This window comes from Tachysurus vachellii, chromosome 21 (assembly GCF_030014155.1).
Source record: "Tachysurus vachellii isolate PV-2020 chromosome 21, HZAU_Pvac_v1, whole genome shotgun sequence".
Classification (NCBI taxonomy): domain Eukaryota; kingdom Metazoa; phylum Chordata; class Actinopteri; order Siluriformes; family Bagridae; genus Tachysurus; species Tachysurus vachellii.
The window spans coordinates 6,604,263-6,629,103 of record NC_083480.1 but is presented as its reverse complement, the minus strand read 5'-3'; the positions used below and the strand labels follow the sequence as shown (position 1 = coordinate 6,629,103).

At 40.5% G+C, this 24,841-nt stretch overlaps 1 protein-coding gene across 1 annotated transcript in view; it reads right to left on the bottom strand.

Annotated features, from left to right (window-relative positions):
* The window catches only part of eif3hb (eukaryotic translation initiation factor 3, subunit H, b), a 69,672-nt gene that overhangs the window by 33,516 nt on the left and 11,315 nt on the right, over positions 1-24,841 (bottom strand). The window contains exon 2 of the mRNA XM_060857219.1: positions 18,361-18,517. Within this exon, the coding sequence (XP_060713202.1) occupies positions 18,361-18,517 (157 nt within the window). The remainder of the gene's footprint in view (positions 1-18,360; positions 18,518-24,841) is intronic.

Sequence of the window (24,841 nt, the reverse complement as noted above, 5' to 3'; positions counted from 1 at the left end):
GCTTGGTAGCATCTGCAAACAAGTGTGGATCAGCCTCTCGCAGCTGGCACCAGCAGCTGATCAGACTCAGACAGGGATTGGACCGTGATGCGCAATCCGCGGCTCCTAACTGCGCTGATCACAACCGAACTTTCTATACCACACTGCAAGGGATTTATTGACATTTTATTTAGCTTTAAAAAAACAACAAAAATAATCGTGGTACACACTATATACAGTTCACTATAGAAACGGCTTCAACCAGTCTGAGATACTTTTTCCGACTAACAGAAAGTGCATTTAGATACATTACACTGTTTGTTTGTTTTTTTACCGCCCAGACACGTCAACGGCTTCCCACAGCGGCGACGATTAGTCAACTAGTCTTTGCAACCCCCGACAATACAAGGCATAGCCTTTGACATCATTGATTTGTCATGTTTGTCATGTAATATGAAATCAGCCTTAAAGAAAAACTGGTTGAGACACATAAATGAAAGAACTCCAGGCCTGACCCAGAGCAGCCATCTAATTGAGTCTAACCCAAGCGAGCTTGGGTAAACAGCTTACATCAGTCATCAAGTTCTGTTTTCCGTCAGGCTCAAAAGGACATGCCCTATTTTATAGATGCCCTCAGGGGCCCCTGCAACCAAAACACTCCACGGTAATGCTGCATCTCTGGGTTTGCAATAAGAAAGAGGAGGACACCAGAGAACAGTTTGAATGGAGCATGGATTTGGGGGAAGAAAAGGAAAAAATAGTAAAAAATGAAACAAGGTCCGAAGACAGAAATATTCAGTAAGGTCAGATAGAGATGGTCACCATGAACCTTATGAAAATTGCCATGCATTGAGAACCAATGGCCATTATTTAATATGGCTTCAGTATATTTCTATTTCTATATTTTCACACATCTACAGATTCCCATCCACATCCATCTTCGTCTATAAGAACACACACACACAAAAAAAAAAAACGATCTGACGATGCTTGCATTAGCATGCCAGCCAATTAAGTGGTAAATCAAAAACTGTCTGGTCAAAAGTACCAAGAAAAACATTAGGAGCATGTGTATTAAGGGGAAGAGAAGGCAGAAATGTGGAAAAACACCAACATAGACAAAAGTACACTCATCCATCTTCAGCAACTGCTTTATCCTTTTCAGGGTAGCAGTTGGCCAAAAGATATAAAAACAATGACAAACAAGGATTCCTATGTGTGGCCTGACGAAGATGTGGATACACTGCTAAAAGTTACTCTTGGGTTTTTATCTGAAATCTTTTTGTGGTGCGGTTTGTACCAGCAGAGCAGTCTAATCAGGAGAAAACCTAGCCAGCAGCCATGATAAATCATGCGTCTTAGCACATCTGTAACAGTGCATGGAGTGCGGGCAGGTTGACGCTGGGGACGGGGCCTCGGTATCAGACCACTTGAGTAGTCAGAAAAGTTCAAGAAACCAAACAAGGACTTATGAGCACAGAATTTTCCACATGCATTCCCCAATATAGAATAACTTCAGTTAAGCATCCAAATCCCCAGACACCAAGTGCAGATTGATTCTCTCTCTGTCTGTGTGCTGATGTTCGCCGGAGCTTTGTTCTAGCAGCTTTAACTCCACAAAGGCCACAAGAACACATGGACCAAGGAAATTCAGATTTCACATAAACAAGTCCCCGGTGGTATAGTACATAAGAAATGTAGGACTCTGCTAGATGTGTTAAATAAAACATTTCATTTTTAATGTTGCAATCTTGCGATTTGAAATCATTGCAAATGCAGGTTTTTTGGGTTGTTAATCACGTATAAAATAGTTGCAGATCACGAGGGATCTGAAAGCTGGTACTTTGTGCCAAAGCTAATTGGATTTTAAGGGACACACCATGTGATAAGCGGTCTTACTGCCATCATTATGGCTACTAAAATGCTGATTGTTCCTGCTATTTATTTTGTCTTGAAGGTCTTCCATCATGGAGTTAAAGGACTTGTGCAGGCGTAAGAGTGGCACATTAAAATCTGCACACACATCACTACTTGCCGATTGCAAAGCTGTGTTTGCAAGATGATTCCTCTGTGCTATTTACAAACAGGCTCTAGACAGATTTCTGATTACAGACATCTGTCTAGGAGCCGTCTGGCCACAGGGGACGAAAAGCATCAAAACATGCATGGCATATGCAGCGATGGCATGACTTGATTAGAGATTCTGGCACCCCTTTTTCAGTTCATAGCATAGGGATTGGAGGAGATTGAAACGCAACCTTTACCCTAAATCTGCTGGAGATATGCTGCATCATGGTGTTTCTTCACTGCCATCTTCCAGCCTTCTCTCTTTTCCCTTTCTCTCTTCTCAACACACCTTTGTCTGATTATCAGGGAGCTACGGAAGTGGTGGAGGCGGCGGTAGCATTGGCTTGGAAGCCGATCATTAGCGGCATTAGTCCTTTCATCCTCTTTGTCACCACGTTGCAAAACAAACCCTTTTAGGCAGCCTTCCATGGCGTTCTTTCCTTAGTGCTCGACCAAACGACTCGGGTGAGCGATGGGGACTTAGCACTTAGTGCATGCTGCACACAGATTAGTTTATCACAAGACACAGACATTGCAAACATACTCAAAGCCTTGTGTCCTAATCCTGCCGTGCAACCTTTGCCTCTCTCAACAGCTCAGGCTTCAACTAAAACCTTCTTTGCAAGAGGTGCCACGACAATTAAAGGAGTGTGGGAACGATGTGTACAAGAGCCTGCAAATCTGGGCCAGGACACATACTGAGCAGTAAAAGTTTTCTAACAAATACAACACACAAAAGCTTACACCAGGGATCTACTTCTGCTGATCTGATCTAAACCAGCAGTCCCAGGAGGAAAGCAGAAGTAATTTCTCTGATGGCACTCATCTCTTCAAAACAAACCCGAGGAGATAAACACGGATCAATGAATAATTCCAAGCTAATGCAAGACTCTGATATGCAAGCAGTGGCTCCGAAAAGCATCAGCCTTTTGATTCTGTGATGGAAGAAATAGAAGAGATAAAAAGACAACAATGTTGTATTGAACCCACGGCAATGCAATGATTAGTCAGGCCACGCACCTTTGATATACAACCACAGGCAGACCTTCGCTTTGTTCCTCCGGCCCTGGCCCGGAATAGACTCGCCTCAGGGTGGGAGGCAACCCGGTAACAACGAGACAGCTTAGAAACACCAGGCTTGTGGACGCTCATTACTAACCCAGAGATCTCCTTCAGGCCAGACTAGCATTCAGTAAAAAAGCAGAAGTAGCATAAGCAAAAAGCAAGGCAAACAGCCTGGAGGTGGATGGGATGAGCAGAGAGAGGGGGGAAAAGGTGGGTTGTTAGGCAGCTGACAAGACAGTGAGCACAATATTTCAAAGCTTCTGAGGTCCGGTCACAGAAGGATCCGAGAAGAACAGCCCCAAGGTAGTCTGATCTAACAGGAGAGTAATTGTGTTTCTAGTCTATGCCGCAAGACACCAATCGGGAATTGCTCATCGCAAAAAAAAAAAAAAAAAAAAAAAAACGCGTGCCAGCGGTTTGTTGAGCAACCACTGTGTAGGTTGTCACTTCACAACTTGTCATCAGGTCACTTGGGTAGAGAAAAGAAAAAGGACACAATGTGGGATTTCACAAAACCCTGTCTTCTAATACACCAATCAAACAAAAAGTACACAAAAAATGCTGAAAGTTCATGGAAATATGAAGTATTGCACTGATTTTACACCAAACTAAAAATGGAGCAGTAACGAAGAAAAAAAAAAGGCAGTTGCTGCATTACTTTGAGAATGACACAGAAACGGACAAGCCTGAATAATGCATCTGTGTTTATTTAATGTCAGACGGCAAACTGGATTGAAGAAACCTGGAACTGGAAATTCATTCCATCACTGAGAAACTGCTGCTGCTCTTATATGAAGTCCTGAGCGTTATTATTTTAGACGTGCAGTCATTTTGCCCGACTGTTACTATGACATCACCACAAACAACCCACATACACACTTTCATTAGTTGACTTGAAACAAGAAACACAAGGTTGCAGTATCAGTCAAAGAAATAAAACAAAAAAAAAAAACAATCAGAAATAGATGGCTGACCAGACATTACTGCTATTGGGAGGATATCTTTGTGTCATATGCGGCCATATTTTTTGCTTTCCAAAGCAAGATGATGACAGAAGTGTCAAGAGGCCACTCAATGGAAAGAAAAGAAAATCTCCCCAATAGAAGAGCGTATTCAACAGCTCTGTAGAAAGTTATACCAGAAATCATTTAGCTGAGTAAGTTTAAACCTAATACAGAACTTTTGTGCAACACAAACAAAAAATCTATCATATACAGCAATATTCCATCATCTCAAACACCATATTACTCTTTATAAACGCTTATATTAACTGCGTTGAAGCAATTCTCATCACGTTATGCATAATAATACATCATAGTTTTGAAATAAAATACTTATTGGCACACTTATGCCAATCCACCTGAATGTGCAGCATTTATCATGCAAATGTCAGTGGTGCAGGATCTCTGACGGGATGTCAGGATCGGATTGCTTTTCCGTAGCCTACTGCAGAGAAAAATACCTTGGTGCCTAGAGGCCTGGCTAGACGCAAGACTTTCTGTTGCGTTCACTGCAGAAATACGAGTCCACTTTGTGCTTTGTGAAGTTTCTTGCATCTCTCGTGTATGCGCATTTCAACAATGAGGAGGCAGTCAGTCAAGCAGGATCAGGAGGACATACCCTGCTTATTGAAAAACATAAAGAAACATTCTTTTAGCCTCTTGGGCAACTGTGTGAGAGCTGAATATGGTGCTATGGCATAAAATGTGTTATTCTGTACATGTCCAATCCACCGCCTCAGAGCTTGTAAATGATGATGCTAAAGTTAAATTGGTCAGCAAAAGGATAACTTAATAAAATAACATTATCTAGTATATATTATAGTATAAATGCAGAATCATACATACAACTCACAAGCTGGGACCAGGCCAATAAAGGCTCGAATCTGACCCACTTAATGTACTTAAAACTGAAAGGATTGAAATAAACAGATTGGGAAGTTTATCATTTTTATATTTTAAAAAATACCCTTAAAATATCCTTTAACCATGTAAGCAAGCTACTGAAGAAAAAAATATATATCAGACATTTTACCTCAGCTGTGACCTTGACCTTACTTGGATCGGTTCCAAAATTAAAATTCATTGATAACTCCATGCAAATCCTACTTATAAAACACAACATTCACCCACTAATTCTCAAGATATTGTATTAATAGGAACCTTGGGCAGGTGACACACAAACCTATATATATCTTATACACACAGACAGTAAGACACATTTAGCTTAGACGATACATATGGATCATTTGGATTTCTGGTAATAGTCTGGTCATTTGTTTTGTATGCAATATCAATTTGTGCATTTGGTAGCAAGTATTATTACATATTTAATAATTTACCAAAAAAAAAACACTAATGAGTGAGTAACATTGCATTCTGACCTACAACAATCTAATTCTAAAATTATGAGGCATCTCAAAGAATCCCATAAGACACAGAAGTGATCTTTGTCAAGTTCAAGTCATAGCTAACATTGAGATAAATACCATCAGCATGCCCAACTGACAACCCGCATCTAAGTACAAACTCTAAAACCTTCCACAGCCCAAATCATCCAAGTCCTGTATCCCTAAGACCTGAACTATGATATTGCAAACAAATACTCCCACGTGTGCTTTCAACAAAGAGCTGACAGTACAAAAAATAATCCTGTCTTAAAAATCAATTCTTTTAATCTCAACGTAGTAACTGTAGAAATGATCCTAGTGAGTTGGAAACATTTATCATCAAATAACATACCACATTGAATAGTGACATAAAATAGATTATCAATGCCAATTATTGGCATTAATAAAATTAACCTTGTATATAGCAGCACTGATGATGGAGGTACACCAGTATAAATGAGACTCAAGGATAAATGTGCTTTCAAACAGTATTTCTGTTGACTTAAGTCAGCTGCTGAATGTGGGGTTAAGGAGACTGCGCCGTTGCTTTCATCTGCACCTGACCACTTTAACGTGCTAAGTAGAGGCTGTGGGTTTTTGAAGAACTGTTGTACATGTTTGAGAAGGTCTACGATCTACAGTCGATACAGTAATAGACATCGAGCCAGTGTGATTTACTGGGAGCATTTTGAATGTTAGTCTTACACACTAAATCGCCAAAATTATGCAAAAGTTGACAATCATATCCAAAAACCAACTCGTAATTGGTTAATAAATTGTTGCCAAAGTTAAAAGCACACAGTCAGAGTCAAGAATGGTTGTATATTGTAGCTTTAAGATTTTCTTTTCATGGAACTAAGAAGCTCAAACATCTTTGTGCAAAGGATCGTTGTCATGCTGGAACATGATTTGTTGAGTTTGTGTTGGAAGAACACAAGTGGCACAATCCCTGAACAAAGCTCACTGAACACACCTGGAATGCAGACTGTGCAGCAAGCCTATTTACCTGACATCAGTACCTGATCTCCCTAGTGCTACTGTAGCTAAATGAGACCACAAACAACCACAGCCACACTCCAGAATCTACTGAACTGCCTTCCCAGAAGAGTGGATCTTATTGTAAAATCAAAAGCTTTGGAATGGGATGTTCAATGAGCACATATTCATATGATGGTCAACTTTTTTTTTAACCAGTTAAAGAATTAGGGTTAGTTAAATATTAGGCTAGTTGAGAAAATATTACTTCCTCTTACTGAACGATAGGCTCCTGTGAAAAGTACCTGTCACATTACCACTCGGTTGCAAAAAAAAAAAACACATTCTTCCAAATTAATAAACTCGCATGACACAAAGCCAAAAAACACACATATGAAGCATAGCTGCAGCTTACTAAAAAATAAAAAAAAACATTGCTGTTTCTCGTGATTATGGCATGTATATAATCAACAGCCATAACAAAAAACCACCTGCCTAACATTTCCCCCTTGTGCCGCAAAATGGACTGCGTGTTCTGACATCATTTTGTCATAGCCAGAATTTTGTGCTGCATCTTCTTTCCAAAAAGACAGGGAGCTTTTGCCTCCCATATGCATTCAGTGAGCCTTGGGTGCTCATGATCCTGTCACTGGTTCACCGGTTGTACTTCCTTGGACCCTAATTAGGAACTAACCACTGCATACTGGGAACACCCCATAAGACCTGCCGCTTTGGAAAAGGTCCAGGATGTTCAAAATCACAGCTTGGCTTATGCTTGCCCACTTTTCCTGCTTTAAACACATCAACTTTAAAGAATAGAAGCCTTTATTTTGCCTTTCGCATATTCCAACTTTGGAAGTGAGGGTCAGAGTGCGGGGTCAGCCAATGGGTTTAAGGACCAAGCTCAAGGGGCCCGACAGCAGCAGCTTGGCAGTGTTGGGGCTTGGACCCCAATCATGTCCACTTCTCCTGGTTGGACAGAACAGTGATGCAGAACAAAATGCTGGCAGTCGATTTTCCGACACAAGGGCAAATGTTAGGCAGGTGTTTTTATTGTCACGTCTGGTTATATACATGCCATAAACACGAGAAACAACATCGGCAAGGGCAAGTGATAAATGCAAACGAAACTTGTACCTTATGCATCTGCAAAGGAATTAAAGCTGTAGAGACTGTGACAAGGCAGACAATGTAGACAAGAGAGGGTTTTGTAACTTGTGCCTATGGCAGTGGCAATTCCTCACTGTTTAACAGCAGGTGCTATATAACACACAGCCTTTGAGAATGGTGTGTTCCCACTTAGCACTATTGCTCTCTGTGGGTGAAGATGCATGGTGACCTGACTACCGCTGATTCCCCGGGGGCCTTCCTTAGCCCAGTACATATTCTGACTACAGTTGATGGCGAGCAATGAGTCGGAGTTTAGAGAAGCTGAACATGTAGCAGCGTTCACTACGAGCAGCCTCACATTTAAATAATCAATAAGACAAGAAAGTTGCAGTCAAGCTTTACGACAGAGGGAGACTCATAAATCAGGGGACAGCTTCTACAATTTTTTAAGCTGCACTTGACAGCATACGCTCATTTTTTTTTTCCTTTGGCATCTCATCCCTAACTGGTGTTTATTCTGTCTCACAACCCCAGCGTAAAAATAAAAAATAAATCTAAAGCAAATCTTCCAGGCCAAGACAGCTCTACTAGTTGGCTGAGTACAAACTAAACAAACAGCCTAAATTTAAATAACCTTTCACTGATCCGGTGTTAACAATAAATCACAAAGACCATGTACACAATGTCTAATCAAATTTTCGGTGAGGAAATATGAGCATCAACTCATTTCTGAAAGCAGGAAGCTGCAATCTTTAAATAACACACATATTTGTGTGTTTATCAGAAAAGCACACACCCATTTTCAGTTCTCTTGCTGTAGATTGAGGGGGGTTCGTTCTCTTTGATGGTGCCACACTGCCACCTTCTGGAGCACGGTAGTACTGTGGAGATATACGGCAGCTCTTAACCTTATTTAATCCCCAGCATCTGAACAACCACCACCCACTTTGTTCATTTGAAGGCATTCATTCACGTCTCTATCTCTGCTGTTCTCTTAAGCACTCCAGTCTAAGTGCACAGCAGAGAGGCAAAACTCAATTTCATGTCGAGTGATGCTTTGTAACACCGCTGGCCGCTACAGGCAGGCAAACAGATCGTGGTGCGAGGGGTTGCGCCTGTCGATCAGAGTCATTAATAACAGCAGACTGACACCCTCAAATCACAGCTCAAGCCTTATTTGTTCTTCTGCCTCCCATCCCCTTTTCCTAAGCTCTAACAACAAACCTGTTAATTAGGTTCTTGCAAGGCGAACAGCAGCGTTAATGCGTAATCTTTTCCGATGAGGCCACGCCACGAGCATCTGAGGCTTAAAAGCGTACAGTAATTACTACTGCTGATAAATCCAGTTAATGAAAAAAGAGCCAGGACAGAAGCTCAAGAGAGAGACAGAGAAGAAGAAGTGCTACTTGTGGCAAAGTCACATTCTAAGCTTCATATTGCTAAGAATCACGCTCCCTGTGATCAGACCGGCAGTTCGCACACGGCCTTTTAGTGTGTCGCGTATGCGTCTTCACTGACCAGGGTTGCAAAATCTACCAAAATGCAACATCACTTCCAGAACTAGCACCGACAATACCGGACGAATCAAGCTCAAAACCTGACTAACATTCCTGCAGATTGGTCAATAAAAATGTTTCATGTCCTCAAGTGCAGGTTATACTGAATTTTGTACTGCTTTTGCTCAGTTCAACACATTTCATGTGCTTCACAAAGCACAAACAATACATAAAGGAGTTCTTAATCAAAAGAGAGGAAGGAAAAAAAAATCCAACGTATTACAGCTCCCAGTGTAGCTGAAGCACAGGCACATGAGGTCAATGTTAGCATTTCTCTCACACACAAGTGCAGCTATAATGAATCTCACTACAGCGTACAAGGATTTAACTTGCTGGGATTGGGCTTTTTTTTTATGAATATTTCAGTCTCAGTAACCTTTAGCCTTTAGACAAAATATCACATTATTTTAGACACTATGTACCTTGAACCCTTTTTAATGCTGGTCCAAATATAGTTTTGATGACGTCTCTGTTATGTCTATACCTATACATTTTGTAAAAAAATAAACAAATAAATAAATGGATAAGCACCAGATGTTACAGCAACATTTGGTCATACTAATGCAAACAGAGCGTCTGAAACTTTTTTTTTACAATTATCTGGTGACATAAACAGTGTGTATAAAGTTTATCATCAGTTGTTCTGTTGGTCTCTTGTAATGTCAGTCAAAAGTCCTTGTCCTTTGAGAATAGGTTAACATATTCATGATATCTAAAGAATGAAAGCGGGGAAAAAATACTAAAAAAAAAAACATACAAAAAGCTTGAGAGAGTGACGTAGTGTCTCTATCGACCACATCTGCAGCTGATATATGATTAGAGAGAATAGCTTGATGTTTTGCTGTACTGAGAAACACACAGGAAACCAGATTCCTTGAAATTCACACATAATTGAAGTCTTGGGTTGGGGGTTTCTGAAAGTCCAAAAAAATGATGCAAAACCTTAACGAATTCTTCTTGCGTCAAAGTTATTTCCAACTTAAGCTCCTAATCTATATAATTCCTCCCTACAGAGATGGGTCTACTATTTCCAAAGTGAAAAATTTGTTCATGGCTGAAAGTAGACACCGAAGCGCCTGGTTTTTCTTCCTGATCGAGCAGGAATAGCGCAAAACATCACAGAGTCGTGTAATACGTGCTGGAAACGACGACATCAGAACAGCTTTATAAGACGTGTGTCATGTCTATCGCTTCCCAAGACCTTTTACACATCATCTTTTAAGTGTGAATTTATTGATTGCATGATTTCTATGATCAAAGTTTCACATCAAGAAGTTTCAAGTTTCAAAAAAAACATGACAATGGTTTTGAATGATCGGTGAGTATATACTACAAATGTTGTTCCTTTAAACTTGTTTTGTAAGTCAGACGTGGGTTAAGCCAGGCCTTTCACTCCAACGTCGACGTGTGTCTGCTTCTCAAAATGACAAGAAGCAAACAGATTATCAAATATCAGCCATTCAATCTTCTATCTTTACTCGACAGCACCAACAGGAGACAGCGGAGAGGAGGGAGGATGCAGGTCGGCGAACGGGAAGCGAGGAATAAGCAGTGTGACAAGTGAGAGAGAGACAGGAGACACAACAGGAGAAGAAGAAGGAGAAGAGGGTGATGAGTGAGTGGGTGAGAGGAACGGGAGAGAGAGAGAGAGAGAGACATGCACTGAAAGCGGGACAAGGCCATGACACAATGCTGAAGCATGACACTAATGTATACACTACTAGTGTTTGGTATCTGCATTGCAGGGCTCATGGATACAAACATGGGGCATTTCTGTAATACATGAATAGTTTGATATAAAGAGAGTTGCAAAAAAAAATGGGTGGGTAAAATTGAGATTCTCTTTTTTTAGGTGAACTTGAGACTTCATACTTGAAACTTCTGATCCTGATTTCCTGTTAGGAACCGAGTCAATGATGGCAACTTGCTGTAGATCTTTCGTCAAGATCAGTGTTGGCGATAGTACAAACATTAAATGGATTGAAAAACATGCCAAACAAAATCCAGTGATTCAGAGGTCCAGGTTTGTATTGGCCCCAGTAAGAAAACTAACATCTGAATGACACATTCTTGCTCCTAAACTTCTACAATACATGCGTTAATGCTGTTCGATAAAGGAGGAGAATTTCCCAAAAGAAAGTTTAAAATCCGTGACGTCGCCCTTCAGTGTAGATCAGAGTTAAAAAAAAAAAGGAAACACGGAAAGGTCTCAAGTGATGGTGCATGGATATCGGAAAACTTTCTGACCGACCAGAAGAACTGTTTACCGTATAAAGTTGTATAAAACTACTTAACTACATTTACGCCATTTTCCAGACGCCCTTATCCAGAGTGGCAGCTTGGTGGCCCTGGGATTCAAACTCACAACCTTCCAATCAGTAGTCAGGCACCTAAACCACCGAGCTACCACTTTTACCACCACATAAGAACATGACAGTACATCTTTGTGTTTTTATTTTGTGTTACAGTTAGTTCACTAATGTTATTAGTACGGTTTGTTGCAGATCACCAGAGTATTTGTAAATGTTTTAAAACTGAGAAAATTTCCGTTACAGTTAGGATGTTTTGAAACCAGATGAACATTTGGTAATTAATTATTTCCTCTTCATTACAAGCCCATGGTTGAAAACTTATGACATGGTCTAGCTGGTGCGTGAACTTTCTCACCACTGAGCCTGTTAGCAGAGCGCACTCCTCCTATTAAGCCAGATAAACAAACTCCCCTGCCTCGGGTTAGTCGTTTCTGTCGACCCTGCCGCCCCCACAGGCCACCGTCTCTACGGGTCAGCAGCAGCTCCTCATCAAAATGAAAGCATTTGCTTTGGGAATGAGAGACGAGGTGAAGGAGAAGACCCGACAGGCTCCTGATCGCCATTTCAAATGCACTAATAAATAAGGCAATTTCCTAGTGAGGGGTGAGGGTGGAGGCGCTCTGTTTGCTCATTAAGGAGCGAATTTATAACTTTTCTTGCAGCTTATATAGTTCAAGGCCTGTGGCAATGCTTATGAGGGCTGTTTAAATACTCATTAGGATCCATCATTTGTCCAGGCAGAGCACAGGCTTAGGTGCAGGCAAACACCAGACGAACATGAACGAGTGAGGGGGAAAAAGAGAAGCGTATCAACTTTCTTCATATTAAACGTCTTGTTAATCATCAGTGATTAACATTTCATTAAGCTGCACACTAACAGGCACCCACACACAGTCACACAGACTTTACAGCATGGAAGCCTGAGTGTCTTAATAAGCACCGTGTCTCAAGCTTCCTCCATCTTGCCTGAAGCGGACTTCATCGAATGTTTGCTGTATATGGATTCCTTCCTACGTTAACCGCCAATCCTAAATATGCGCTGACAGAGACATCAATCGCACCACTCTAATAATAATACTACAAACCAACAGTGAAGAATTACTTTTAGAATGTATTACTTTGCTGGAATACATTAAATACATTATTGAATATATTTCTTAGAGAAAAAGTACTGGGGTATAACAATTCAGCATACGACATAAGGGTTTGATACACCGATTCTCTATGTGTTGTGTTTGGGTATTTACAATGCACAGACAGTTTTATTGATTAGAAAATGTAGCTACTTATATTTACTTACCCAAGTGTACTGTAAGCTGAGTAATTTTTATTATATACATATTTAAAAAAAAAAAGAAATTTCAGTTAGACTGAAGTTGGAAACTGGAAGATTCCCCCAAATTAATGTGTGGTGTAGAGAGAGATACGAGACCTTACGCAGTGTTGAAGAAGGCACGATTAAAATCCACATATAAGGCTACAGAGTGTGGCGTGACTCGGACAGGACAGCGAGCTGTAAAGTACCGTGCTTCAGACTCGACCTTCAATGAAAGCTTAAACAAAGTGCTAATTTAGCCATTTACATTCTAATGCACAGTTTGTGTTATTATACGCCACCAAGAATCAATTAAATAATAAAACAAACTAAAGCGTATATTGAGTCAATGTTTCTGTTCACTATGTCGAAAAATGCACCGTATCGGATTTTGCGAATCGTTATACCCCTGAATGTGAAAGGGGGCAGTCACCTTTTAGACTTCTAAAATATTTATTAGATATGAATATTAACTAAACACCAAGCTGCTGTAAGCGCAGCTTGACAGCACGTACTCCATCATCGCAATGATTTTCCCTCCGCTCCCTTTCTTCTGTTTTCTCTCCCTCAGGAGCAGCGTGGCCTCATCCCATTATATTTTTAATAATGCCCCGTCGCTTTGCACTCTCCTGCCTGAGGCGCGGCCCGTTTCCCTGGCTACACCTGCATGTTCACACACCATAAAACCCAAGCAAATAGAGCACGCTCTCACGCTCCATCTCTCATGCCTCTGCTCTCTCTTAACAAGCTCTTTCTTCCCATCATCCGTCCAGGAGCTGATGAGGCACGGCTCTCTGGATGAGCTCAATAAAACCCTGAGCTCCGATACAGGAGTTCAGCTGAATTACACCACAATTCTTCACGCTTTTTTACTGGCCTTATTGACAATGACATTTTTCTACTTTAGTGATCATCGAAGAGCTGGTAGGTGGTAAACTTGGGAACGTCAGACAAAATCAGACAGGGCGGTAAAACACAAAGAACCCAGTTGCAGGAAGCAGTAAAAGACAACACATGAGCAGTCAAGGATGCAGTATTTCTCCTCAATGAACTCCGCTGTACAAAAAAGGTGAAGCCTGAAGCGATGACTGACATGTCTGTTAGAGTGCAGCCTACGTAGCCTAAAGCCTCATGGATCTGAGACATAAAACATTTTAAACGTGTACAGGACATTTACTGAGTTCCAAGATTTAAGAGATGTGCATCAAGAAACTCAAATCCTAGTAAAGATTTTGAGCAATTTCCGTTTACCTTCCTTTTATAGTCTCTAGGTCACCTTCACATCAGATCACAAAATATTAGCCAGTACTCAAACCCTGCCCTTAGGCTCCTAGTATCGAATCGTGTCTTCCTGTATGATTTCCAGACCCTAAAATACATCAGTGGATCAGATTACAGAATATTACATCACTTCTAGCCTGGATAGACTGTGCTAGCAACACTCAGTATCCAAACAGTAAGAAGGCTGAACCTGTTAAAGCCATATCAACTTCATTTATTCTAATTAAACTCTTTATTCAGTTCAGGGTCTCTGTGGCACTAGGGCCTTTCCCAGGAATACTGGACTCAAGGAAAGAATACACCCTGGACAGAACAGTAATCCATTTCTAAGCACAATTAAGGACAATGGCAAACCTAAAGGCTTGGATTTGGGAAATAGGAGGAAAACCAAGAACCATGAGGAAACCCTGGGCAATGGGCAAGTGGGCAACATTGCACAGAGAGCTGACCTGACCTCAGGATCAAACCAGGGACCTCGTAGCTGTGAGGCATTAATCTACCTAACTGCACCACTCTGCCACCAAATTAAAAGTACATATGACGCATTCTGTTGCTTTTAAATAAATTATGGAGATGTGACGGAAAATTTAGAACTTTAGAATTTTACACAGGATACAAACTTTCCAAAGACATAATAAACAAATGAGAAAAAAATCTGATAAAAAGGAAAAAGTCAAATTAAAGTGGATAAATGGATGACACAGAGCACTTGTATAAATTAGCTTTTAAGACAAATTGTGGTTTACCGTCTTACTGTTGGTTTGAGGTGAAAATAACTCAGCGTGGTCATAATATGTAGGGCCATGGTGTCAAACTTCCCCAATTGAGCTGGCAGAAGCATTTTTGACTCATAGTGTGATCCAGAAGCTCATTTCCAACACCAATTTAACTGAGAGCATATGCCAAGCTGTTATGACAGGTCAGTGCCTGAGTGTGCATGAAATAATAATGAGCATTTAAGCCAAGAACAAGGGCAATTACCTTCACTTAAGCACAGGATATGAAAACGGTTTGCGTCGTTATAAATCGGGTCGGAAGCGGTTCTTTCATCCTGTCCCGCTTTCTAAAGTTTAGAGGGGTTTCCCTGCACTAATGAAAGTGCTTTGGGTGATAAGGGGCTTGGCGAGTAGCTGAGAAACTGAAAGAGATGTGCTGCAGTGCTGAATGAGACGAGACGTTCGACTGTTCAGAGCAGCGGGGCTCCGAGAGCGGAGCTTAGAAACTGTTAAATAAGGAGACAACAAATTGCTGAAAGATGTAAATAAAGTCAGCAGGCATCTTCCTTTCGTTTTTTTTCGTCTTTACTCAAGCTGAGTTAGGGATTCTTTTCAGGAAGAGCATGTTTGCCCTGAAGACAGAGTAATAACCTTGACATGCATCCTTTAAAAAGAAAAAAAAAGAAAATAATAATAATAATAATAATAATAATAATAATAATAATAATAATCATAATCATAATCATAATCATAATATTAATAAAAAAAATACAGCGAGGATGAAAAACAATTGTACTTGCTCCAGGCTTCAAACAGCTTTGATGCTAAAGCATTTTCCAGCACGTTCAAAGTGGTCACTTTTCCCATGTCACAGGGATCTACAGGTCACGATACATCCAAGGACTTTGGAATAAATGACAGAGAATGAAACAAAGGCAATAGCCTCGTTTCTAACGGTATGAAGCCGAACAGCGCTCGGTTGTCGTTCTGAATGGCTTGAAACAACGCACGCTGATTAATTCATTTTACACTGACTGTCAGAGTGTAATGTAATATATTTTCTTCATTTAATTGCACTGTTTAAAAATGTAATAATGACTTTGTAAATGTCAAGACATTGGTTTCTCTTTTTTTTTTTTTTTGCTGAACCTGCAAAAAAAAAACATGTACTGCTGAATCCGTAGCCTGTAAAATTCATTTCCAAGTGAATTAATGTTAAACTGGCAGCCTGGTGTAATGCTGTAATGTAAGTGAGCAGGCAATTATTAGATAAATGTAGAAAGCACCTGCTACCTGCCTGGATGCTTTACGCCCGGTGCTAACTGTTAACATCTAACTCTGTAGGGAGAGTGCATTTGATTGTGTATGTTCTTTGGAAATGTAATTTACATGAGCAAGCTTAGCTGGAAATTATGGATCTACGAATGATTTGTTGTTTTTAGGTAACACTGTTTAGCCGACTTTTCTCGGCAAAGTGAAGCGATTTCAACATGATGCACATTTCACACATTTAAAAAGACTTTAGAAACTCTTCATAAAAATTTTCAGTAAAACATTAGACTGAATTTATATCTGGTTTCCTGAGAGTATTACACCGAGTAATTAAAGATAAGGATAGTTCTTTTCAGTTAAATCTAGCTGACTAGAGATGTAAAATCCACATTATACACTTTGTTTATATATATATATATATATATATATGTATATGTGGTAGCCTAGTGGTTAAGGTGTTGAGCTAGGATGGAGTGGAAGAACTCTAGTGTCTTGCACTGAACCCTGACTCTAACTCAACCCCACTGAACACCTTTAAGATGAACTGGAACACCGACTGAACCCCAGACCTCCTCACTCTTACATCAGTGTCTGGTTTCTTTAATGCTCTTGTAACTGAATGAACACAAATCCACACAGTCACACTCCAACATCTAGTGGAAAGAGCTGGCATGGGATGATCAAACATCATATAAGGAATTGACCACTTGTTCGCCTTCATCCTTCTATGGTTTTTAGCTGTTGCTGTATGGACTGGTGGAAATTGGTAGGTGACCACATTAAGGAGACAAGGGGGAACCATGTGAAGCCTTGTATTTGCACTGAATCAGATTATTATTTGTATTTTTGCTGTTATATTATATATTACTTTATTACTGCTGTTTCAACAAAGCCTTTCACCTTTAATCAAGCCACCACCCTCCCCATCACACCTCTTATTCTCTAATGTTACGTAGTTCAACAGTCCCCTAGTCTTTTTCCACAAACCTAATCACTGATATATAGTGTGTATTGTGACTGTATAACAATGTGACACTTCTGTTGGATCACACCTGCTTAATAACTCCCAGCACTTCACAGGAGCTGGGCCTGTTTAAACGTTTCTGACATTTCACTGTGCCTTTGACGCTACTGGGTGACTTTTTGTGTTTATTTTTACTAATATCTGAAGGTACAGCCCCTTTCTTTTCCACTGCCATGTCTTAAGGTTTCAAAGGGATCTTGAAATCCTTTTAAAGCTGTTTTTTTTTTTTTGCATAAGGGCAGCAAGGGATCTGTGCTCCCACTCTGCCTGTGTGTGTGTGTGTGTGTGTGTGTGTGTGTGTGTGTGTGTGTGTGTGTGTGTGTGTGTGTGTGTGTGTGTGTGAGAGAGAAAGTGTCAATCCCTCTGTCCTTCTCTCTGTATCCCACTTCCTTTTTTCTGTTCTTTGTCTCTATAACACCCAGGAGATGATGAGCTTCACGCTTCCCCTGCAGCTCCGGAAACATATGATGCTTACCTCTTCTCTTCTCTTCTTCGTGTGTGTGTGTGTGTGTGTGTGTGTGTGTGGAAAAGAAAAGATAAAAGAGAGTGGCCTAGTCAGTCACATCCTCTCAGAGCTGAATCTGATTTTCCTTTCAGAACTGTGCTCCATCAGTGCTGAGGTATTTTTTAACTCTCATCGGTTTCTATCTAACTGAAAACACGTTCAAGCCTGCAAGGACATAACTGTTGCAGAGGCAGAGCCTGAATAATACAGCTTTGAATTTGCTCAAGTCAAATTCTTTCTTCTGACAGAGCCTCAAAAGTCTACAAGAAAAACCATCAGCGCTTTTTTTTTACTTAGTGGGGAAGAAAGGGGAAGAAAATGGACTCTGGAGCTGTAGCATTTATTTTTAATTACTTGTATTCATAAAATAAATTAAAGAAAACACTAAACAAAAATAAACAGTGGTCATTTTAATTAATTGTGATTAATTTTAGCAATATTTAAAAATTTATTAATCTCTCTATGTTTCATAGTAAGAAAAGAGTTGGTGATGATAATTATCTTACGTTTTGTTAACTTCTCTCTCTCTCTCTCTCTCTCTCTCTCTCTCTCTCTCTCTCTATTTTTGGGAAAAATATTTGCTCCTTGTACGCCAAGTAAAATAAGAAAAACACTACAAATTCTTAAAGCCATAAGTGTCTACTTCCATGTGAGCTTTATATTATCCACCACTGTGGAGTAGGACATGATAGAGACATTCATTGCTTAACATGGACACAACAAAACAGACATTTCTACTTAGCGTACTAAATACTTATTGGACACTTAAGTTTTTCTCCCTCACTCTCACTCACCCTCATCAAAGTCAGCATCGTCCTCGGTGTGTTGAGGAAAGGGGAAGCAGTTGGTGATCTCCAGCCGGTCATCCACCACCAGTCCCAGCAGCACTCCCTGCACCACCTCACTGCCTTGTCCCTCCTCCTGGTAGTGTTTAATGATCTTCAGCACTACCTGAAGAGACAAACAGCAAGTCTGTAAACACGCAAAACCCAAGCGGAACTGAACACGTGTTGTAAGGCTTGAGAATGAAAATCACATTGCGCTGAATTATAGGATGCTCAAACCGTACTGAGGTATTTCTGACCTGTCTGTCTACATCCTGTCTACTCCTCATATGGGAAAGACATAGTAGGCAATATTTCATATATGAATCCCTATAAAATAAGGAAAAATCCAGGAATCGATAAGTGTGTATATTTTCCCCCTCACTCCAAACTCAACAGGCGTCAGATAAGATTGAACAGATAAGTCATTTAAATGAAAGCGAGTTAGCTATGTGGCAAATGCTTAGCTTGCCTGGTACAGTTTTAAAGCTTCGGTCAATCAGCGCTCACACAACAGGCAGGAGAATTAATATTGCTCTCAGTTAGACTAAGCAATAAAGCTGAGGATTCAATAGCGTGATCACTCAGACCTCCCTATTGCCTCTGTATGAATCATCAGAAGCATCAGTGCAATTAATGTCAAAACTCTTCCTGGTAAAACTTTTCATATGCTCTCAGGCAATGTCAATATCATCAGCAATGGAATTATTTTGAGATATAGATATATATATATATATATATAGATATATATATATATATATAGATAAATAAATATATAGATATATATATATAGGAGAGAGAGAGAGAGAGAGAGAGAGAGAGAGAGAGAGAGAGCGAGAGCGAGAGAGAAAGAGAGAGAGAGGGGCAAACAAAAAGGAAGATATGTATCATTACCAACACTATTTTCTTCTCATGTCCTTCACATGTCCTAGCTTGTTACAGAGCTGAGGTCAGTCATTGGGCAGTGCTATTACTGAATTATTAGATCCTTCTACTTCTACTTTCGGCTTTTCAACTCTATCCTCAGCATCCTCTACTCTCGCACCAGTTACCTTCATTGTCCTCCTTCAAAACATCCATATATCTCCTCCTGACTTTCCTCCCTTACCTGGCAGCTCCATCTCCAATATCCTTCTACCAACATAACCATCTCAATCTCTTCTCTCTGACCTTGTGGCCAAAACAGCCAACCTGAGCTGTCCCTCTGATGTGCTTGTTCCTAATCCTGTCCATCCTCGTCACTTCAAAAGTGAACCTCAACATCATCTCTGCTACCTCCATCTCTGGTTTATCAGATTATTATAAAATATTTGAAGCACCTAAGGCACTAGATAAGCTAGGCTGACTTGCTGTAATGCCTTGTTAACGATCACTTCCCAAGACTTGTCAATTTCCAAAGATGTACTGACATTTATATAAAACAGAGTGGTTTTTACCCCAATGATGGGTATCTGTAGCAGGCCCAATAAGGGTCTGCCTTAAATATTCCATATATATACATACTGTTGCTTAGATCTCGCATTTACATCCCCTACATTAGATCTGTATATTTTTCCTTTTCTACCTGCATACCTGTAAATTCTGGTTTACATCAGTTCTATTTATTGTCATGGACAGTCTGTAAAAGTGTTTCACTACAAGTCGTATTGTGTGCTTGTGTGTGACAGATCAAATCTGAAATTAAAATTGTGTGGTCACACTACGCTTTTTGTTCCACTGACATCTATTCATATACGCTGGAGACTGGAAACACAAACTGAATGTGAAGAAGTTTCCCTTCAGGTTTAGTGAATATCAAAAGATGGGAACTTCACCGCTTCATGACAAGACAGAAGCAGAGCTGGTATATTTTAATGCTGAAACAAATATTTCTAAAATGATTTCAAAATTGTGAGCGTGTGTATGTATTATTATTATTATTTATTTATTTATTTTCTTTTTAAATGACGTCATCTTCGGTCACGCCTGGTTGAGCCTAACAAGCAGATGTCTGTTCTGGTGGATTACCGCAACTACAATAATTATCAAAGTTCATAAAACTTCATCTAATTAAATTTTCAGTCAAAAGTTTCACAAAGTCTGAATGTTAACCTGTGCCTGAGCACACGGCCTTACTGGCTGAAATACTAAGCTGATATTCAGTAACATTTTCACTATGCATTTAATGTTTTTCAGTTTAAGGTCTCAGTTTATTACTGTATGTCTGTCAAACACGAACATGTGTAGCAGCAGAGGAGAGGCAGGAATTTTTTTAAAAAGTTAAAATGAAACTTAATTACATGACATTAAAGACAGTTTTCCTGTCTCTCAGTTTTTAGGTTAAAAGAATATCTCTACAATATCTCTTACGAATATCCGAATATTAAAATTCGGATTAAAAACCAAAGGTCCCTGGAACAGACAGCCGCAGTTACTGAGCTCAGCCTCTGATTAACCAACATTATTGTATTGTATAAAACCGTATAACACCAGATGCTGCTAACAGAGCAGAATGAATCTGCCCTTTCTATAGTGAACACAGGCGGTAATTAAAGTACCGAGCAGCAATGAATCCACATCGTTTGAAAAAGTGAAGCTGAAACTGTACTCTGCATAACCCTTTAAAGTGATCACAAAGGATTACTCGAGCCAGCTGCAGGAGTAAGGATCCCTGAGTGGAGATAAGAACGGCGTCTGAGAGCCTCCGTCCTGCCAAAAAAGCATTATCGATCTCTCGTGTCCGAGAGACTTGCTCTCAGCGCCGTAACAGATTTTCTAATGCCGACCACCAGAGACGACCTCACTTAAATTTTCATAAAAAATAAGTCTAAAAAATATGCTTTTTGCGATGAGGGAAAACAGGAGCCAGAGAGCTAAGACGGTGTGACGAGAGCTTAGAGGTACATGCTAGAGCCAGAGTAAAGACTCGGTTAAAAAAAGTTGGCCCATGCTTATGGCTCTGAGAGCTTGATGGGGATTAGAGGACCACCGAAGGGGTGGGGGATCAATACCGTGCAAACGATCCATTAATCTGAACCACCTCCTCACCTTCAGCCAGTACTTGGAGGTAATTTCTCACCGAAGCCAACAAGTGCTTGATTTTTGCTGGGGAAAGAAAAAAAAATCTTACATTTGAAAAATAGAGGCTTGGCAGAAAGTAGAGAAAAACCTACAATTTTAAATTCCACAAGAGTTTCTTAAGAGCATTTGCAGCAGTCTGTTTTGTGGGTTTCCAGGCCTATAATAACAGTCATTTCTGTAATTTTATAGCTAAACTATGATTCGTAATATTGACATTGTTGGGTGGTAATAATGGATGTTTTTCATCATTTTCTCCAAAGTCCCAGCCATTTCTCCGCATCACACAACTACCAGCAGCCAGTCTGCATCTTTTTAAACTCCTGAACACGCTCAGACGTATGCAGAGATAAACTCTCAGATCCCCATGACCAGCTACCGTCTCTGAGTGACATTAATGGCATCCCTTTCATCCACAGAGCCAATTTAGCGCAGTCAGATTCGCAACCAAGCATGACTGTGGAATCGGAACCAGCGAGCTCTTAGTGACCTCTTGTTCTGCTGCGCCACTAAATTAGCACCATTTAAAGCAAACATATCGGCCCTGCCCCACCTGTACAAAAAAATCAATCCCTAGGTTAACCCAGTAGCTACTTTTATTTATTTGCCATTTCAGAAATTGCTGACAAAGGACATCTGTAACCAATATTTCCCACGAGCTCAGCAAATCCCTTGTTTGAAACAATAAAGCAACGTTTTAAGAAAAAGAAAAAACTTTCAGTTCATCATGTGCCCATGCGCAATGACAAAAGTTCAATCTAATCTAATGTAAAAATGCATTTTAGGTGATCAACATACGTACGATTAGCAACAGGGATCAGGTATGGAAAAAGAATATCAGCATTTTCTAGACCTACGCAAATCCGGCAGAAAGTTACATTTGTGTACACGCAACTGTGATAAAAGACTGATGAATGAAGGGCCAATGTTTGCTAGCTAAGCCAGAGGTTAAGTTAACAAGATTAAATAACCCATAATGGAGCTAACCCAAAACTGTTCATTTGCATGCTACAACATTACCGAAACTTGCATGTCAGTGACAGAGGGATGTACTTGCTAGCATACAGGCTAAACTTTATTTCCTGTGTACGTTTCTATACACAGTGAGGACAATTTAGTTCTCCGACGTTGCTATGTGATGTATTACCGATTATAGCATAATTTTTATTAGCTAGCTACATATCCTATTCTATAGTATATTAAATCCTGTACCTGCATGTGTTAAGTGTCAGTTATAATGACTCTGCTTGTTATTGCAACAATCCAGAACTTTCTGTACCAAACTAGTCAGATATACTTTGAACAGACAGCGGTGAAACATTTGCTGGGCTGGAGCAGATAGTTTCGGGGGGTTTTTTTCTTCACAAATTGTGATTTACCTCACGGGGGATGAGGATAGTTTTACTCCGCAAAGTGTTCTTTTAACAGCACAGAACGAGTCATGAGCATAAGTCACGCAGCCTTATGAAAGCAATGAGAAATCCAGAATGTAATTCTCCTTCGTAATCTTGTGACAATAATTTCATAACTCACCCCAAGTGCCATTCGGTAATGATGCTTGTTTTGGGGTTATCTAAATGGCAGCTGCTTTGGAGACTAATGAGGCGCCATGGGGCTGAAACAGGCACAGATCAATTCTCTCCTATAGGTAAGAAGTCTATGGAAGCGTGTGAGCCTAGAGACTTAACAAAAGTAGACAGTGAAGAAAGAAGCATGAAGCTAAAAGATCTCCCAAGAAATATGAAGGCAGACAGTTGACTTTGTTTTTCTTAAAAATATGACAAAGTCCATATACTGTAACAAGGATCTACACTCCCATACTTATGTTTAAATTAGATTACAGCAACCCTTCCATCAGGTTAGCCAAGAGATCTACTGGGACAAATCAGTCCGACTAATCCCTCCCTGGAAAGCCTGGCGAGCATCAATAAGCTGATGAATTCATCCTAATAACTCTGAGAATACCATTTCACTGATCCATCAGCATATTTGATGCCTGTACACTTCCAGTGCGGGGGATTTGTAGATGATAAATAACGATCATAATCTCATACGCTTAAGTATGAACTGTTCAGAAAAAGCAACACAGTCTAAGCTGGCATGGTTTCTGTGCTCTCAGCTCCGCTTCAACCAAAAGCCTGTTGTCTGATTATCAATAAAACTGACAGGCTGGGGAAAAAAAAGGCACAGGGGCCATTAGGAGAGATTCCAGGAGACAAGAGAAAAGCCTGTATGAGCTCCAAACACTGCGGTTCTGTGACCTCTGATGGCCAAAGACTTCACCCATCCACACCTACAGGCTTCACCCACACAAGCTGGAACACTGTGGGGGTGTGTATTTAAACCATTTTTCCTAATTGATTTGGGTAAAACAAAGAAAAAGAAGGTTTGTGATCCCATTTTTTACTTTTAGGTGTCTTTTTGGTTTGAAGTTAGAACAAAATCTAAAAACTAAAATTTAAGTGAATACAATACATTATCCAGAATAAACAGACAATGTGTTGCTATTTTGTAATTAGAAAAACTTCTACACTTCTGTGAAGGCTGTCCACTAGTTTTTCTAGTGTGCTTTATGGATTTGTGTTCATTCAGCTACAAGAGCATCGGTGAGATCAGACACTGATGATGTAAGAGTGAGGAGGTCTGGGGTTCAGTCTGTGTTCAGTGGGGTTGAGTCAGAGTGAGAGTGAGGAGGTCTGGGGTTCAGTCTGTGTTCAGTGGGGTTGAGTCAGAGTGTGAGTGATGAGGTCTGGGGTTCAGTCAGTGTTCAGTGGGGTTGAGTCAGAGTGAGAGTGAGGAGGTCTGGGGTTCAGTCTGTGTTCAGTGGGGTTGAGTCAGAGTGTGAGTGATGAGGTCTGGGGTTCAGTCAGTGTTCAGTGGGGTTGAGTCAGAGTGTGAGTGATGAGGTCTGGGGTTCAGTCAGTGTTCAGTGGGGTTGAGTCAGAGTGTGAGTGATGAGGTCTGGGGTTCAGTCAGTGTTCAGTGGGGTTGAGTCAGAGTGTGAGTGATGAGGTCTGGGGTTCAGTCTGTGTTCAGTGGGGTTGAGTCAGAGTGTGAGTGATGAGGTCTGGGGTTCAGTCAGTGTTCAGTGGGGTTGAGTCAGAGTGTGAGTGATGAGGTCTGGGGTTCAGTCAGTGTTCAGTGGGGTTGAGTCAGAGTGAGAGTGATGAGGTCTGGGGTTCAGTCTGTGTTCAGTGGGGTTGAGTCAGAGTGAGAGTGATGAGGTCTGGGGTTCAGTCTGTGTTCAGTGGGGTTGAGTCAGAGTGAGAGTGATGAGGTCTGGGGTTCAGTCTGTGTTCAGTGGGGTTGAGTCAGAGTGAGAGTGATGAGGTCTGGGGTTCAGTCTGTGTTCAGTGGGGTTGAGTCAGAGTGAGAGTGAGGAGGACTGGGGTTC